Source organism: Thunnus maccoyii, chromosome 13, assembly GCF_910596095.1.
Source record: "Thunnus maccoyii chromosome 13, fThuMac1.1, whole genome shotgun sequence".
NCBI lineage: Eukaryota > Metazoa > Chordata > Actinopteri > Scombriformes > Scombridae > Thunnus > Thunnus maccoyii.
Genome location: NC_056545.1, coordinates 9,997,131 through 10,014,693, shown reverse-complemented (window position 1 = coordinate 10,014,693; position 17,563 = coordinate 9,997,131). Strand labels below are relative to the sequence as shown.

The 17,563-nt window shown below is 38.6% G+C and overlaps 1 protein-coding gene across 3 annotated transcripts; it reads left to right on the top strand.

Annotated features, from left to right (window-relative positions):
* The first annotated feature begins 548 nt into the window (after positions 1 to 548).
* On the top strand, positions 549 to 17,059 carry kcnj6 (potassium inwardly rectifying channel subfamily J member 6). 3 transcript variants are annotated; one of them, XM_042430092.1, is made up of 4 exons: positions 9,036 to 9,136; positions 11,592 to 11,849; positions 11,966 to 12,886; positions 15,871 to 17,059. In XM_042430092.1, the coding sequence occupies exons 2-4, from the start codon at positions 11,711 to 11,713 to the stop codon at positions 16,221 to 16,223; spliced, it is 1,413 nt and encodes a 470-aa protein (XP_042286026.1). In that variant the 5' UTR covers positions 9,036 to 9,136; positions 11,592 to 11,710; the 3' UTR covers positions 16,224 to 17,059. The 3 variants fall into 3 exon arrangements, with proteins under 3 accessions (XP_042286027.1, XP_042286026.1, XP_042286029.1); XM_042430093.1 differs by lacking the exons at positions 9,036 to 9,136; positions 11,592 to 11,849 and adding an exon at positions 549 to 792; XM_042430095.1 differs by lacking the exon at positions 11,592 to 11,849 and having other exon boundaries at positions 9,040 to 9,136.
* Positions 17,060 to 17,563: the final 504 nt, after the last annotated feature.

Sequence of the window (17,563 nt, the reverse complement as noted above, 5' to 3'; positions counted from 1 at the left end):
TGAGTCAGTGTGAAACTCTTAATAAATAACTTTAACTTTGATGTGATTTTATAGAGAAATAGATCACAGTAGATACTGTATTTGAAATGTGTGAAATGTCTTTAATCTGTAACATATAAAGTGTGTAGCAGTAGTTACACATTTCTCCGCCTCTCACTCCTCCTCCTCCTCCTCAGTGTTTTTCTTCCTCTCTCTGCCTCTCTCTCTCTCTCTCTCTATCCTCTTCCTCAGTGTCTCTCTTCCTCTCTCTCCTCCTCCTCCTCCTCCTCCTCCTCTTCAGTGTTTCTCTTCCTCTCTCTCTATCCTCTTCTTCAGTGTTCCTCTACTCCTCTATGCCTTTCTCTCTCTCTCTCTCTCTCTCTCTCTCTCTCTCTCTCTCTCTCTCTCTCTCTCTCTCTCTCTCTCTCTCTCTCCTCTTCTTCTTCAGTGTTTCTCTTCCTTTCTCTGCCCCCCGCTCTCTCTCCTCCTCCTCCTCTTCCTCAGTGTTTCTCTTCCTCTCTCTCTCTCTCTCTGTCTCTCTCCTCCTCTTCCTCAGTGTTTCTCTTCCTCTCTCTGCCTTTCTCTCTCTCTCTCTCTCAGTCTTCACCCGTGTCTCTCTCCCAGCAGAGGGGTGGAGGCTGACGGCCGATGCTTTTTTTTTTTCTGTGAGGAGAGGATGGAGGAAAAGGGGAATTAGTGGCTATTCTTCAGGACGACTTGACAACCAGAAGCTACGAGATCAACAGAACATTTTTAATGGGAGCAAAACGGCTTAAAATGACCCGGAGAGTGAACGTTGATCTGCTGCACAAGGTAAGCACCTTTTCCCTTCAGCTGCTCCTTGTAGCGATACTGATGATGGCTTGTTTAATGTAATCGTCTATTTTATGGGGGGACGGTGGGGGTGGATAGTTACATAACAGTGCGAGGCGAGTCAGGGATTAATTAGGGGGGGGGGGGGATAAGCAGTATTCAAGATAACACTCATGTCTTATGTGAATACAGCAAATGAAGTGTGGATCATCACCGGGTGACATGTTTTCAAAGGCAAAGCAAAAAGAAAACTGGAAGGTGTTTGGAGAAAATGTTCCAGGCTGTGAAGAGCCTGCAGGCCTCACATCACCACAGGACAACAGCACAGAGCAGAAAACGAGCCACAGTGGTGCACAGAGAGGCGAAACATGAACCGAGAGGCTATTATTCTTATCTGGATCACCTCCATCTCCATGACAACGGGAAATCTCTTACGTTTGCTCCCCGCTTCCTGCGGATGCACCTGATCCCTGCAAAAAAAAAAAAAAAAAATCATCTAGCCCTAGCCTGCTCGTAATAAAAAAAACACATTATTATGCTGAAGAAGACTTTTTTTTAAATATGAATTACATGTAGCCTACATTTTTAAATACGAGTAATCTCATTAAAAGGCTACAGGCTAATAAAGCAGGTAATTTCCACTGTAGAGCTAATAATCCTCTAAACAGTCACTCAGGTTTCTTCTCTCAAAAGTAAGAATATTGCTTCAGAGATGGAAAACCACTATATTTGTGTTTCTAATCTGACCACAATTGAAATAACAGACCAATTTTACACCATTTGTCACCAAACCTAAAAGACAAAACAAATAGAATCTGGAAGCACAAATGACTTAACTAAGAAGTAGTTATATATTAATCTAAAACACCCCTTAATTAATATGAAAGTCACAGCTGGATCCAGTGTTGTGTTCTTGTTTTTGATTTACACGTAAATCTTAAACACAAGTGATCTAATTTAAAGGCTACAGGCTAATAAAACAGGTTATTCCTCCTGTAGAGCTAATAATCTTCTAATCAGCCACTCGGGTTTCTTCTCTTAAAAGTTATCTTCAAATAGAGGAAATTAAAGGCAGAATATGGCTTCAGAAATGGAAAACCACTATTTTTGTGTCTCTAATCTGACCACGGTTGAAGTTATAGACCTATTTTACACTCTTTTTTTTTTTTTTTTTTACATTTATCATCAAACTCAAACAACAAAATAGGTTGTGACATAACCAAATAGAGTCAGAATAGACCTCTTACTCTGATGAAGACATAATAGTGTCGAAACATGGCTCCGTTTTCACTATTAAAGGCTGCAAATCAATCAATGTGCTCCAGTCTTTTCTCATCCAGAATCAGAATAGACTCATAATAACAACTAATATAGTTTTATCATCTAAACACTTCCTAATTAATGTATAAATTATTGATGGTTGAATTACATTAAATTAAATTTTAAACATAAGTGATCTAATTAAAAGGCTACAGGCTAATAAAGCAGGTTTGTAGAGCTAATAATTGGCTTAACATTCACTCGAAACAAGTTGTTTTAATGTATGATATAAATCTGAGTTATGGTCACATATAAAATTGAAATGTGACTTTATAGATAAAAAACAAAATTGAAATTATAGACCTGTTTACTTGTCATCATACCTAAATGATGATATATATAAATATATATCTATATATATATCTATATAATGTATATCTAAAAATATATAGACACTAATCACTTCAAATAACTACTTATATATCATCTAAAGCACCTGATAATTAATATAAAAGTGGTAATCCAATCTTTTATTCTAATTTTTGATGGTGGTTGCTTCCTTTTAGGATTACAGGTTGTGAATTTAATCACTAATAAAACCACATAATCTCAGATCAATTCAATTAATCTGTAGCCTGTAATCTCAAGAAAGAGATGTTGATCTCAAATGAAACCAGTAAATAAAATCATTCATCTTAAACAAGATTATTAATTGTTTTACAGTTTGACTAGATTTCTTTTAATGAGAGCAGTTTTTTCCAATGAAAAACATATATGTATATATATATATAGAGAGAGAGAGAGATAGATAGATAGATATAGATATAGATATAGTGTAATAAGATTTTTCAGTGTAATTGCAGCTCCTCAAAGAGGCAGCTCTTCCAAAAATGTGTTCAGAACAGAAGCTTAAATTTCATGCTGACAAACTATGCCGATCTTGACAAATTAATGCTAAAAGCTGATAATTTGGACATGACAAGTGCATCAGACTTTGAGCCACTCATTTATGAATATTTGAATATATGGTACAAAACGTTTTTACCGGCACATGTCCAGTTAAATCGATATGAATTAAATTAGTCCTGCAGTTAAGACTTTGGCAGCCAGTTCAGGAAAAAGCATAAGATACATCAAGTAGATTTGTTTCTTCAGAATTTTCAAGATATCTTACCAAATATGATCAAGATTGTACCAAATATTTAGGAGCAATTGCAATAAACCTCTTTTGGAAAAAAGTCCAAAATGATTGCTTATACTGACTTACTGTCTTTATCTTAGAATATCAGGCAACAAAAACTCTCAGGATTTATGAGCAAAACAGTTCAGTAGCACATAAGCGGCAACATGGTGGTGCTAATGATGTCATTCTCTGATAAGAGAGGCAGATGGTTAGTGAGAACCTGCTGTGTATATCACATATGACGTAACCTGTAGTAAGATTCAGATTTCAGAGGATGCATTGTAACAAACAGTTTAATATTTCAAAAAGTCTAAAAGATGGTAGACTGAAAAGTAAAGGCAACAATCTCCCGAAGATACTGGAAACTAGACAATCTGAATTGTGTTTCTAGCTCCGTCCGTTATTAATCAGCTATTAATTGGACAACAAAGGTGATTAAAATCATGTGGCAGAAAAATTACCTATTACCTGAATGTAATTCCAGTTCAGTGAACCAAGAACTGGGTGCCAACTGGGCATGGAGGCATTGACACAGTGCCACAAAACATGGCCTCCTCTTTTACAGACCACTGCTTTAACACAGGGGGGGCTGGCGCCAAAAAATGTTGTATAAAAAGTTAAATCTGGCTCAGTTTTTGCTGCATCGCAATGACAAATCACTACTTTGGCGGATACTATTTTGGTATCTGAATACTTCAAGTTGGATATTTCATCATTTCACTAGAACTGAAAAAATCAGATTTGGGTCACTTCAGCATGCTCATAGAACTGGAATTACAGTGTTTCTATTGCAACTATCTACTGTTTCTATTCTTGCCCTTTTACAAACTTCCCTGATAGTTTAACACTTCAGGAGAAGATGTGATGTACTCCCAGCTGGTGATCCCACAGCAGCGCACCACCAACCAGGGTCTCTCACCGTCCACTTATCCACTCCCTTCTCCACAAACCAAATAAGACATTATAGATCCGTGAAGTACATTTTCTCTAATGCAATTTTTAAGTACTGTCCATTTGAAATGCTGGAAATAGGGAATGTTTTGCCTTTTTTATTTTGAAAACGACTTATGACTAATGTAAAATAATGTAGAATTATTTTTCTGTCGATCAACGAGGAGAATTGTTTCAGTTCAACCACTTAACCTTCTTAAAAAGTCTACATAGCATCCTCACAAACATCAATTTATCAACAATAAATAAAACCCACGAGCCTTTATAAATGACTTTTAAACACTGATTACTGTAGATTTGATGGCTTAAACCCTGTGACCCTACAGTGAACTCCCAAATAGTAGCCATGGGCTTTAATTTATATAAACTGCAAAAAAACAGGCTTTTATTTGAAATTCCCTGCAGTTAAAAAGTATATTTTATTATATTTTAGTTAGCAGCCTCCTTGTTTTCTGATCTGCTCTTGTTTTAATTTCCTGTCGCTGCTGTGTGCTACCAGGCAAACTCAGCACCTCCTCCGTGTTCACATCTTGTCTTGATCATTTCAGCATAATGAACCATACGGCACTAATTTCAAAACTGTCATGTCACGTCACCACTCTTTCTTTTCACTCACATTCAGGTTAAAGGGTCAGGTCACCCAGATTAGTTCATTAGTTTCAGTATTATGTGCTCGTTCAGTGTTTCCACCTTCATTTTTCTCACTTCCCTTTTAAGGTAAGTGAGATATACAATATAGCTATTAATTTGGGTGAACGGATCCTTTAATGCTCTTAATACAGTGGATGGTTTGGCAGCCTGCATGACTTTGGATAACTGAGCTCCATCTAGCACCAAGCACCATATTAAAGGACGGAAACAACAATGGCTAATTTGCTGTATTTTCATGAATTGGTTGTTAAATATGGCTAACTTCCATCCACTGACCACCATTCTCACTTGAGCTTTAAAGAACTAGAGCAATACTATTTTAAGATTTAAAATTATTGGTATGTAACGTCTATACCACCTGCACTCAGCTGTGTGTATGACTAAAAATAGCATGTGTGTGTCCCCATGTGGCCTCAGCTCGATTTTTGCCACATCTGGATCCAGCTACCTGCCAAACAGTCTCCTCCACACAGCAGAGATAATAGAAAAGCAAAATAAAAACTACCATAATATTTTTCATCATAATAACCCCCTCAATTAACTGTTCAATTTATTCCATCATTAACTTCATGATTTTCCTCTCTGTACTAACACTACTTTTGCTAAACCCCATCCCCAGAACAACAATTATGAAATGATATCTTAGCAACCATAACTAGGCATGGCAGGTCTGTTAGCGTTATATAACTCTTTTATTGTTTCTCCAAAACCAAAAACACAACAGCAAAACTGTCAGGAATGCATTAAACTATGTGTTTATCTGCTGTAGCATGAGTTGCCAATGTCAGGGTTTTCAGGTTATGTTAGAACAAGCCCCTTTCAGCAATTAGTTAAATCTGCATTAACTATTTTCTTACGTTAACGTTAACATTAGCATGCCCAGCTCACTGGCTCACAGTGCCATGCCAGTGGTCTGACGGCTCATCATTCCAAACTCCAATAGTTTCGAAACACTTCCCATTGGACCGAAAACCCTTTAGTCCAACGGCCCTTATCTGGAAAACAAAAGCCCACTGCTCCGATGGCCCGTTGATCCGAAAATACACACTCTCCCTGGAGTTTTTTGCCCTTAGTGTATTTTGACTTGCAAACATGAAGATGCCATTTACAAAATACTTGCTTTTTAGTGCATTTATTGCATACTAATCCTAACCCTAACCAAAAAGGCGACAGAAATAGCCTAAAATCAGAATGCCTAACCATAAATACTAGTAGTCTGTTCATCAACCCCCTGCTGATTCAGCACCATGGACAGGGCCGGCAGTCACTGAATTCCAACAACTCCAGAGTGTGTATTTTCGGAGCAACGGGCCTTTGGAGCAATGGGTGTTTGTTTTCGGGATAACGGGCTGTCAGACTAATTGGCTTTCAGTTCAATGGGACATTTTTTGAACTACTGGGGCTTTGGAATAATGGGCCTTTGAACCCATAGGCAGTCCCAAGGCTCACTAGCTACATTAGTAACCTAATCTTTAGCTTTTGCCTTGCATTAGCAGCACACATGACCTATTTTTAAGCTTGGTGATTGGCTGTATCTTTCTGAAATGTATCTCTGGAGTCGTAGTTAACTTCTACCCCGAATTTTTATGTACATAGTCTTGTGCCTTCGACTTTTTACTAAAGAACCAGATATATTTAAATGCAGTTGTTCATCTTTTGTACTGATGATTTAACTGGGAGAGTGTCCTGCTGATTCAAGCTGTATAGAAGCACTCTGTGAGTGGGCTAATGTAGCATTGTATATGGGATAATGAATGGATTTGTACTTCCCAAACCAGGGATACCCAAAATAGTCTTTCCATTGATTTTGTATGTACTCTTGCCATTTCTAAAATTCACTTTGCAATCTATCTGAACACGCTTTAGCTCTGTTTTGTTCTCCACCAACTCCTGATAGAAATATCGGACTCTTTAGCAGCTAAATGCGCCACTATGTTCACCAGCTCGCAGTTTTGTCTGTCTCCGTCTGTCTAGTGTACAGTCATTCCTGAGAGCTTGTTTTGCTTTAAAAAAAAAAAAAAAAGCTGCCAGACATGTGAGAGTGAAACAAAACAAAAGTAAAAAGGGCCATAGAAGGAAAACGATGACCTTAAAGGCTCTTTAGAGCTGAGAGGAGCTGCAGTGTCAGGTGAAAATTTTCTGTGGTTTCATCACTTTTCATCACCTTTCATTTACAAGTACTTATTTGATCCATTGTTAATATAAAAATATCAACTATAGCAGCTTTAATTACTGTAAATACTTGCCTATATCCTGTAAGAGCCAATATGACACTAGTAAAAATTAAAACTGTTGTTGTTCTAGTGGCTTTTATTGTGTCTTTACTGTCAGTATCATTATAACATGCTCTACATACACAGATATTCATCTGTCGAAGCCAAAAATACCACATATGTCATAAAAGACAGCTTTATGCACAAAGAAAGATACAGTATTTGTTCTTCCTCAGGCTCTCTGAAACTGGATGAAACAGACAAATGTTATCCAATGCTGCGGCCTCATCCAGTACATTCCTGCTATATTGTGAGCACTTGGTAGACTGAGCTGTGCGTTGTCATGGAAACCAGCGCTGCTCAAGCTCATAATATTCCCCTGTGAATGGAGAGCAGAACGGCTTCAACACAGCCATTTGTTCCAGTGGTAAAAACACTGATGGTGGCTCAAGACTATGAGCATAGTAAAAGAAATCCGTTCTGATCTCAGGACAGTCTGCAGCTCAGAAACAAAAACTCTGCTGCATGTGACAGAAAGATCACTAATTGAATAACAATCCTACTCTGTGTTTCACAGGCGCTAAATTTAGTTTTCCCAAGGGGGAGTCCAACATAGCTCCTGAAGGAACGTGTTCTGACAAGCACACATACACAGTTTCCATCGCTTCAGAGGACATTGCATAACATTAACCTTACTTTAACCTTAAACTGAGTCTTCACCTTCAAATTTAATGATTTACATTATGGGGACATGAATTTCACAGTGTCCACAGTGTCAGCTATACCTGATAGACCCACACACACAGTGCACTAAAAGGTTCGTACAACATTACAATATGAATTACATCTTGACTGCACCATTACATTATGTCAAACAAAGTTACAGCAGATTTCAATTTGCTTTAACTGATTTTTGGCCACATGGGGGGAAGTATGAACAACCTGTAAATATGACAAACTTGTTTGCAAACATAGAAAGACATTATTACATTACAATATAATTATGTTGCTATTTAAAGCTGCCTTGGTTGATTTTTTTTAGCCACTGGAAACAAGCTCTAAACCCAACACTGATATATTATCACCTCTAAAAGTTATTATAGTGAACATGTTAGCAAACAGTTGCTCATTTACACATCTTAAAAAACACACAGCATTGTTGCTAAATGCTCTCCTATGTTCACCAGCTAGTTGCTAATTTTGTCCATCTGTCATTCGGTGCTCAGTAGCATACAGTCATTTTATAGAGCTTTTTCAATGAAAACAGCTGCCTACCTCGCATCTAGAGATCACTTTGAACAAAGCAGTTAAGTTGCAGGCCGTAAAGCCAAAACATTAAACTGAAACTCTCTCTAGAGTTGAGGTGAGCTGCAGAGTAAATTGATAAAAACCTGTGCATTCATCAGTACGAGTTACCCTTTCACATACTAGTAGTTATTTTATCGACTGTTATATTTGTTTTGTCTTATACTGCAATGACTCATGATGGTTGATCTGAAACTTTCATTGTACTTTACCACAGATATGTTCATTCATTATGTAGTTATTTTGTCTTTTGGTGATCTATGGTGTTTGGAGGTTGTTTTGGAATTGCACATTTGACCCACAATAATACCTGTTTGATTGTATATCTGTATGTAGTCCTGTAAATGTATTTAGGTTTTGCTTTTTGGGGAGATTTAATGTTGGGAAGGGGCCCGGTGAGGTTTTCAGTGAGGCAGGTCTGAGGACGCCTCTGATTACAGGTAGTCACTTGATGCACCTGTTGGAAATTAGTTAATTGACACTCATTGTTGCTGTAAAGATAAAAAGGACTCAACCATAAAACTGAAGGATGATTGCACACTGAAGAAGGTGTAGCGGAAAAGGAGAAAACTAAATAAAATAAAACTGTTAGGGACCGAACAGCAAGGCACATGATGCAGGTTTTTGTAGTTTCAAAGAGTTGGGTTTTTCATTTACCCCAAAAAGCAATTGTGGTTAAATTGGGCCCTAAAATAGGTCAACAATCAAATTTTGACAGGCTCTCTCCCCAGACCCACCTTGCTGTTGCAGGACGTTGATATAGTCCAGGGCCCAGGTGCAGGTATTTAATAGTAATGGATCAGTCAATCTTTTACATGATTGAGGCCAGACGTCCGCCTAATCAACCGCGGTAACTCAAAGGATAGAAAATTATATTAGTACAATTTAAAGATAACAGAACTTAAGATCGACAATACAAAATTAACTAAATGTGCACAGTTCATCTAGAAATTATGCATGTCAAAAATAGGAGCAGGAATAATCTAATTGATTTGTGGTTGTGAACCCTGTTTTTGTGCTTTGAACAATAATATAAAAATATTTATTAAAGCAGTTTTAACCTTTAATTTTCTTGCCACAACAGATCAGTATCAATATCATCCAAAATATCATGAGACACCACCAGGAAGGCCAGGACACAATTTATCTCAAAACTCTGCTTTGACACTGTTTCCAATGCTCTATTTGTCTTTAATAGACAATTTTTCTTCCAATGCCCAACCTGAGTACCCACAGAATCAGCAGCTAATAGGAGCATTACAACCTTAATTCAGTGTTACACATTCACTTTACACTGTGTGACTTACTGTGACAAAGTGGAGCTTTCTTTCGGCAGTGTGGGTGGTGTAGAGTTTTCTTTTGGCCTTACTGTATCTGCACAATTTCATGCAATTTCATACTGGGCTCCACTACTGAACACTGTACACGACTCATTTCTGGTTTCCTGTACGTACTCAGGAGTACTGTGCTGAGACTACGACAGAGTAGGAGGTCTATTGTTTATAATATTATCTGTGTGCTTTTGTTGCTGCCACTCAATCTGAATCTCAAGTGACTCTAATATAGCATCAAGCTGCGTATTTCTCCTTGCCACTCTGCAACATTCTGCACAGTCTCTATCCTTCTTCTTTAACCTAATCCTTCACACAATCCATCAGTTTGTTATCTCCTCTCCATTGCTGCACTTCTTCCTCCTCCCATTGCTTCAGGATTACTGTTACTGTAAATAGACCTGTTCCTTTCAATATGTATCTTGTATCAAAGCAGATGGATGGTGATATGATGGGAATCATAATTAGTGCTTGAAATGGACTGATACCCAACATGATTTTACACTTTTATACACTGATATCTTTACATTTAGCATCTCAGATTTTTATATTTTATGACAGTTTTACTGCTATTCTATTTTGTTGATTTTATTCCTGTATGTTGGTTTTATCATGTAGTTTCTGTAAAGCACTTTGTAATGTTGGTTTGATAAGTGCCACACAAATAAACTTTATTTTTAGAGCAGAGTAGAATAAAGCTTTAATGTCCCAGAGGGGCAATTTTGCTCACAGACAGCGGACCATCATGATAAATACAAAAAGAATACGACAATTTGTAAAAACACACGAGAACACACGTCAACGCCAACGTCTCTGCTGTCAATATCAAGTGTCGCCAAAACCATCAGAGGAAGCAGTGAAAGAACAGAAGCCAGAAATCCATCCACAGCTTGTAACAGACCAAATCACATTTTGTTTAGAAAGCTGATGGAATAAAAGACATCATGTACCTGTTTATGTCACCTCTAGGGAGATAAAAGGAAGGAAATTTACACCAGTGACTTTACGGCACATATTCACAATTTTACCAGCAGGTTTCTATATTATTTTGATGTATGACTTTGTATTATTTTGCATTACTGAAGTCATGTGGGGACACCAGCCTCATGGGGACTGTGGAGGTATATTTTACGTTCCAGTGTCCACACCAGCTGCCTGTGTACGCTGTATGACCTACTGTACTGTACTGCTTTGTTCAGTGTTGCAAGTTTTGACACCAAATAGCTCAATCAGTGGTAAAAGTAGTCCAAGTTTTGGAAAAGGGTGTATTTTTCATCTAACACATGTATGAATGAAATATTGTTTTCATGACATTTTGTCAATACTTTTAAAACAATGTAAGACAAGTTTATTTATAAATTTAAGCAACAAGGCAATTCAAAGTACTTATATAAAACATAAAAAAGATGTAAAAGAAACACGAGACATAATAAAAATACACATTTAAATAAAATTATGTAAGAATTAATGTAAGATACTTAACAACAGAAATTGCCATTATTGGGTTTTGTTACAGGTAAAGACTTTCTGTCCCTCCTCTCGTCCTTGTTATGTTCTGTTGTTGAATACGAGAAGGAAAATAAAGTGTCCTAAGACGCATCTATGCTCTTTTGTGTTATTGGTGTAAGATTAAGCAAACCCATGACAGTAATGTTTGGGTAACATTAATGTTACAGCCTCTACACAACGAAGGCCCACTCAAACACACAGTAGACCGTAGCTAAATACATATCAGTGAAACAGAAAATGTCTTCTACTAAATGGCAAGTTTTTATCACAGCTTGAACAGGAAAAATAGGAATAAGCAAAAAAAAAGAAAAATGACATTTGTTCTTATCACTCATTAGTGATTATGTGTTAAGCCTAACTAACTAACACCTTGTCAATTTCTTCTTCAATTCACAGCAGTAGATGCAGTGAAGACATCCCTATCAATCTCCATTATACCTATTCTAGTTTGAGATGAAGAAGAGCAGATTTATTGTAATGAAGCTTGTGACTTTTCATTGTTGGAAACTGCCCAAATGGTGCAAAAAGTAGCCAAAAATTCAACAAGCTGTCCAAAATCATTTTTACTCACCCAGTCAAATAAAAAATTGCCAAAGTGGACCGAAAACCATTGTGGAGTGGATCAGGAGCTCCATGTTACATCCAACAGCTCCTGTAAAGTTTCCATCATCTTTTTCTGTCAAAGTACTGCACTCAGAATCAGTGAAAACACAACAAGGTTTGTGCACTTAATATTCTTACTAATTACCACCATGTGGCCTCTCTTATAGGCTTGAATCCATCTAGAAACCCCATGGAGCAGGATGTGGAGAGCCCAGCCACCATCAGACAACCCAAGTTGCCAAAGCAGGCCCGTGAGAACCTGCCTAAACAGCTGGAAGAAATGGACAGGGCAAAGAGGATCCAGCGGTACGTCCAGAAAGACGGGAAGTGCAACGTCCATCACGGGAATGTCCGGGAGACATACCGGTATCTGACGGACATATTCACCACGCTGGTAGATCTCAAATGGAGGTTCAACCTCTTTATCTTTGTCCTGGTCTACACGGTCACATGGCTCTTCTTTGGCTTCATGTGGTGGCTTATTGCGTACCTTCGGGGTGATCTAGACCACTTAGCAGACAACCAGTGGACTCCGTGTGTCAATAACCTCAATGGGTTTGTATCAGCCTTTCTGTTCTCCATTGAGACAGAGACCACTATTGGTTATGGATACAGAGTCATCACGGACAAATGCCCTGAGGGGATAGTTCTGCTTTTAGTTCAGTCGGTGCTGGGATCTATTGTGAATGCCTTCATGGTGGGCTGCATGTTTGTCAAGATCTCGCAGCCTAAGAAGCGAGCAGAGACACTAGTGTTTTCCACCAACGCGGTCATCTCAATGAGAGATGGACGGCTGTGCCTGATGTTCAGAGTTGGAGACCTCCGAAACTCGCACATCGTTGAGGCTTCTATCAGGGCCAAGCTAATCAAGTCTAAACAGACCAAGGAAGGGGAGTTCATCCCTTTGAACCAGACGGACATAAATGTGGGTTATAACACGGGAGACGACAGGCTCTTCCTCGTGTCGCCGCTCATCATCTGCCATGAAATAAACCAGAACAGCCCCTTCTGGGAGATCTCACAAGCCCACCTGGCCAAGGAGGAGCTTGAAATTGTCGTGATTCTGGAGGGGATGGTGGAGGCCACAGGTGAGTCGTCAGATTCATGAAGTCAGAGGTGTTCTGACCAAAAGTATTTATGATATCTAAGTATAGATGAGGTCTGTACAGTCCAGACAGTGTATACAATCATTATATTGAAATCTTTATTTATAGTCACCCACGATACAAAGTGCTTCAAGTGCTATGGCAGCAAATTAAAACAGCGAAACCATAGAATCATTAGATTTTAGACTCTGTCATTGTCCAAAAACTATTAAAAAGACATCAGTGAGCCACACTGCTGCACTGGGTGACATGTTCCTTCACCACGAAGATTATGGTCACATTAGTTTGTTAAGGAACAGCTCCAAAGACTAATAACAGTGATCAAATTTTCAGTATCATATCACAACCTCTTGACTTTGTACTACATTTTAAATTTCTCAAAGAACTTCAGTATAAAGTCAAAGTCGTCATTGTTGGTTCGGCTCCACAAACGAGAGTTGTTGGACATAAGAAAAATATTGAAAATTGTCAACCATATCCTTTAAAGGAATGTTTAAAACTATGAATTATTAGTAATTTGAGTTATTTACAGCAGCATACATATATTTTAAGTGAAAAAGATACAATTGCTTTACATGTAAATAATCCGTATTACTGTTTTCTGTTGCATTTGTGTGAATGAAAATTGAAACAATATTTTTTACAACCATGAACTGCTGTCAGCAAAAATGAACCAAAATTAACTTGGACTCCAGAGGGCTGGTTAAAATAAATATATATAAAGACGGTTGTAAACGCTGAGAATAGTGTTGAGGGAATTTTCTCAGCTGAGACAAGATGATCTGCAAGCTGCTCAGCAGGGAGCAGCAGAACCGAAACCTCTGGACGGGCAACAACCGGTAGAGGAAATGTGGGTAAAAAGAGAGATTTAGATTTGGAGAATCATAAGCATACACTTCCCAAACACATATATTAGGAACAACAGGCTCGAGCACACTCAATCACACCCCCTCCCCGGGGCCCAATTTTCCAAAACAAAAACATGTCCAATCAGATAATGCTGGATATCTAGTATGAGATCATTTGTCTCACTATCAGCTATAATAAAATGAGCCAATTACATAATGTCTGAGTGGCATAAGTGGACGTGTTTTGAAGCTGGAGATTCACAGAGGACTCAGTTTCCTCCAGACAGCTGCGTCTAAAGAGCTCACTGATTTATATCAAAAGTAAATGGCATCGGAAAATGATTAAAAGCCACTGTTTTGTAGTGTTAGGATAACTGTGGAAGAATGGATGATAGAGGGACTCAAGAAAGCATATGTGCACTGACAAATTATTCATGTTAGTCATGTTCAAAACTAAAAAGCCAGAGCCATCATGTTTCATTTCACTTCTCGGATTAGAAGTTTGCAACATATGATGCATCATAATACAAAGAAATCCAGAAGCGTTGAGTCAAGAGCAGCTGGGCTTGTTGTAGTTTCTTGAAGACGTTTCATCCAAAAAGCTTCTTTAGTTCTGTCTGGCTGGTGGGGAGCTCCCAGATATTTAACCTCTGTAGGGTCACATGTGGTCATAAGTATAGTAGCCCTGAGGTGCAAAACACAACAACAAAACTGATAACACCACAACATTTCAGAAAACCATGCACTATAAATATAGCAATGCGTGAAAAACGGCAGTCCTCCCATTCATTTGAATGGGAGCAGAATGTTTACGCTGCAGGGGTTGGGACTGCATAGGGCTCAGCATAACAACTGCAGCAGCCGCCAAGAAGTTGAACCTGACTCAACTTTTGCCAAAACGCAACCCAACGTCATGCTGTGGTGGCAAATCACATAGATGCAAGCGCACATTCCTGGTGGATTACTTTGTAACGTGAACCCCTTACTCGACTGTTTACCTCCTGATCACTGCGACGAAAGATAAAACAGTTGCCACCATGAAAACTTGCCGGAGTTTTAAAATCCTGTCTTTTAGTTTAACAAACTTCTGCACAGTGTCCTTAAATGCATAATCTGTAATTCCAACTCGACTTCCTGGGTCGTATTTCATTGTCTCACCGGTACCTCAAACAACATGCTCCAACCACCGAAGCCCCCTGTGTCATAGTGTCAAACTTTTCATGTCTGTCATGTGATAGTCTTAAGTATAGTGGTCCTGAGGTTCAAAACATAACAAAATTGGACAAAACACAACATTTCAGAAAACAGAAAAGGTAGAGCCAACAATTCTTGTTTGTGAGTCACATGAATTCATGTGTGAACTGAAGAAGCCTTCTGGATGAAATGTCTTCATAAATCTACATCAAGTCCAGTTGCTCTTGACTCAGCGCTTTTGGATGTACCATGACCTGACCTGGAAGACTCATCGCAGACCTTTGCCTTAACTTTAGCCTATTAAGCTTTCTCATCTTGCTAATATTGTCAAGTCAAGTCAAGTCCAGACTCCAGTTGGGCTGCAGGCTTTGCTTCATTACTTTGCTTCAACCATAAATGAAGCAGTCCACTATTTACTGTCTGTGGATAAGACATCAAATACATTTCTAGTCTCGTAGTGTAACACAGAAGATATGTTCATGTTTATGGGTCATTTTTTGCCACATGATTATTAACTAAAGCTGCTGCCACTCTGTTATTATGACATCTGCCCTCAGATACAGCCCTAAAACTGTTTTATAAATCAATTTTATTCTTGAAACAATTAAAAGAAATGAACAAACAAAACATATGCATATAAACAAAAAAAAATGGCCCATGATTGAGCCTAATTTCTGATCCCTGCAGTAGAGTATAGCTCTCAATCTGGTCGCCTGAAAACTGCTGACAGAAATCTGAGGGACAAACATTTGAAAAGCTGGACAAATAAAACCACAAATAGCTGCATGCATAGATACCACAGGGAGAAAGTAGGAAAATATGTTTGTTTTTTCGTTATTTGGATGAACTGAACCTTTGAGGTAGCCCAAACTGCAGTTTTCCCATAAATGTTTACACCTCAACCTTTAATCTTTAATGTTTCAGGCATGACGTGCCAGGCCAGAAGTTCATACGTCAGCAGTGAGATCAAGTGGGGCTACCGCTTCACACCAGTCCTGACTCTGGAGGACGGCTTCTATGAGGTGGACTACAACAGTTTCCACGATATCTACGAAACTAACACACCCGCCTGCAGTGCCAAAGAGTTAGCCGATATGACCAACCGCACCCGCTTGCCCCTCACCTGGTCGCTGGCCAGTAAGCTGAGCCAGCAGGGGCTGCCAGAGTCTGAGCAGGAGGGTCAGGAGACAAAGACCAGCCTGGACAACCAGGGTAAGAGCCAGCAGACGGAGAGGAACGGGGACATTGCCAACGTAGAGAGTGAGTCTAAAGTGTAGCGAGTGTGATAATAAAGGAAAGAAAGAAATACGGGATGGACACAAGCGCTTGCAGAGCACAGGTCAGAATTTGAGGCACTAAATGAGGACCAACGAGCACAGTAGACCAAGTATCCCTGCACCAAGAACCGCTTCTTCTCAGTGATTCACAGTTACCCCAAAAACAACAAAACATCTAGACATGTGGCCCACCGCTGAACTGAAAACCCTTTGCGGCAAGTGCATGTTTCAAATATAATGTGATGTCCTCCTGATCCTGATGAGATTCCTATTATTTTTTCTATTAAAATATTCTTAGGGGCATTTGCATAAGTATTTTTGTATATACTATAAAATGTTTTGAATTCTTTGTTTTGTTGCGGTGTGAATATTTGACAGATGTTTGATACTAATTCATTTAGGTTAGTTCTGTATATATATTATATGCCTTACTGTATGTATAAAGCTTTCATTATTTGTTTTCCAGAAATATATAAGCATGTATAAACATTATCAGCAGTTTATTTATCTTGTATTGTGTATATACTGTATGATGATAATGATATAAGAAACACACATCTCAATGGATGCAAACTCTAGTCTAAACCAATGACAAATTCTTCCCCAAATGATAAATGTATGTTCAAGGTGGTACTACAATATAATTCCTTGAGAAGCCATGACTTGCTGTTTGCAGCTGAGTGACTTCAGACAACGGCCCTTTAAAACTGCATTTTGTCACTTTTGCACATTGGAGACCTCTGGTGGAGAGAGTCAGTTGCTATTTTAGTCTCCAAAAATCCTTCACATGTCACCTAACAGTATCAAAAATAAATAAATAATAAATTTCACATTGACTCGATTAAGTTTTTTATTTCTACAGTTACTGAATGTAGATTTTTTTTTATTGTCATTATTGAATCTTTCAAATTATTCTGATGTTTTTTTTGTTGTTGAGAGTTTTGTACAAAGTATAAACAGTCATTGCAATAATATGTGATGCAACTATTCTGACATCTGTCCAAAATCTTCATGTTTTGGGCTTCATCTGTGACCTCACAGAGACCGAGGCGGCATCTTGGGAGCCAATAAATGGGCGGCACATTCATCCTTAGTTTTGTTTCGTTTCGGAGGTGGAGCGCCTGCAAAGTATCTCTCCTCCAGTCGTCCTGAACAGAGGCTCTGACCGGCTTTCCTCCGAGGAACAGAGCTACCAACTCTGCTCCATGACAGGGAGGGAGGGGATGTGGGAATGGGTAGGTGGGTGGGTAAACAAAACAAAAAACAAACAAATGTCACAGACAGATGCCACTGATGATGTCACAGTTCACATTCAATTGTGGGCCATTTTCTGTGTGACC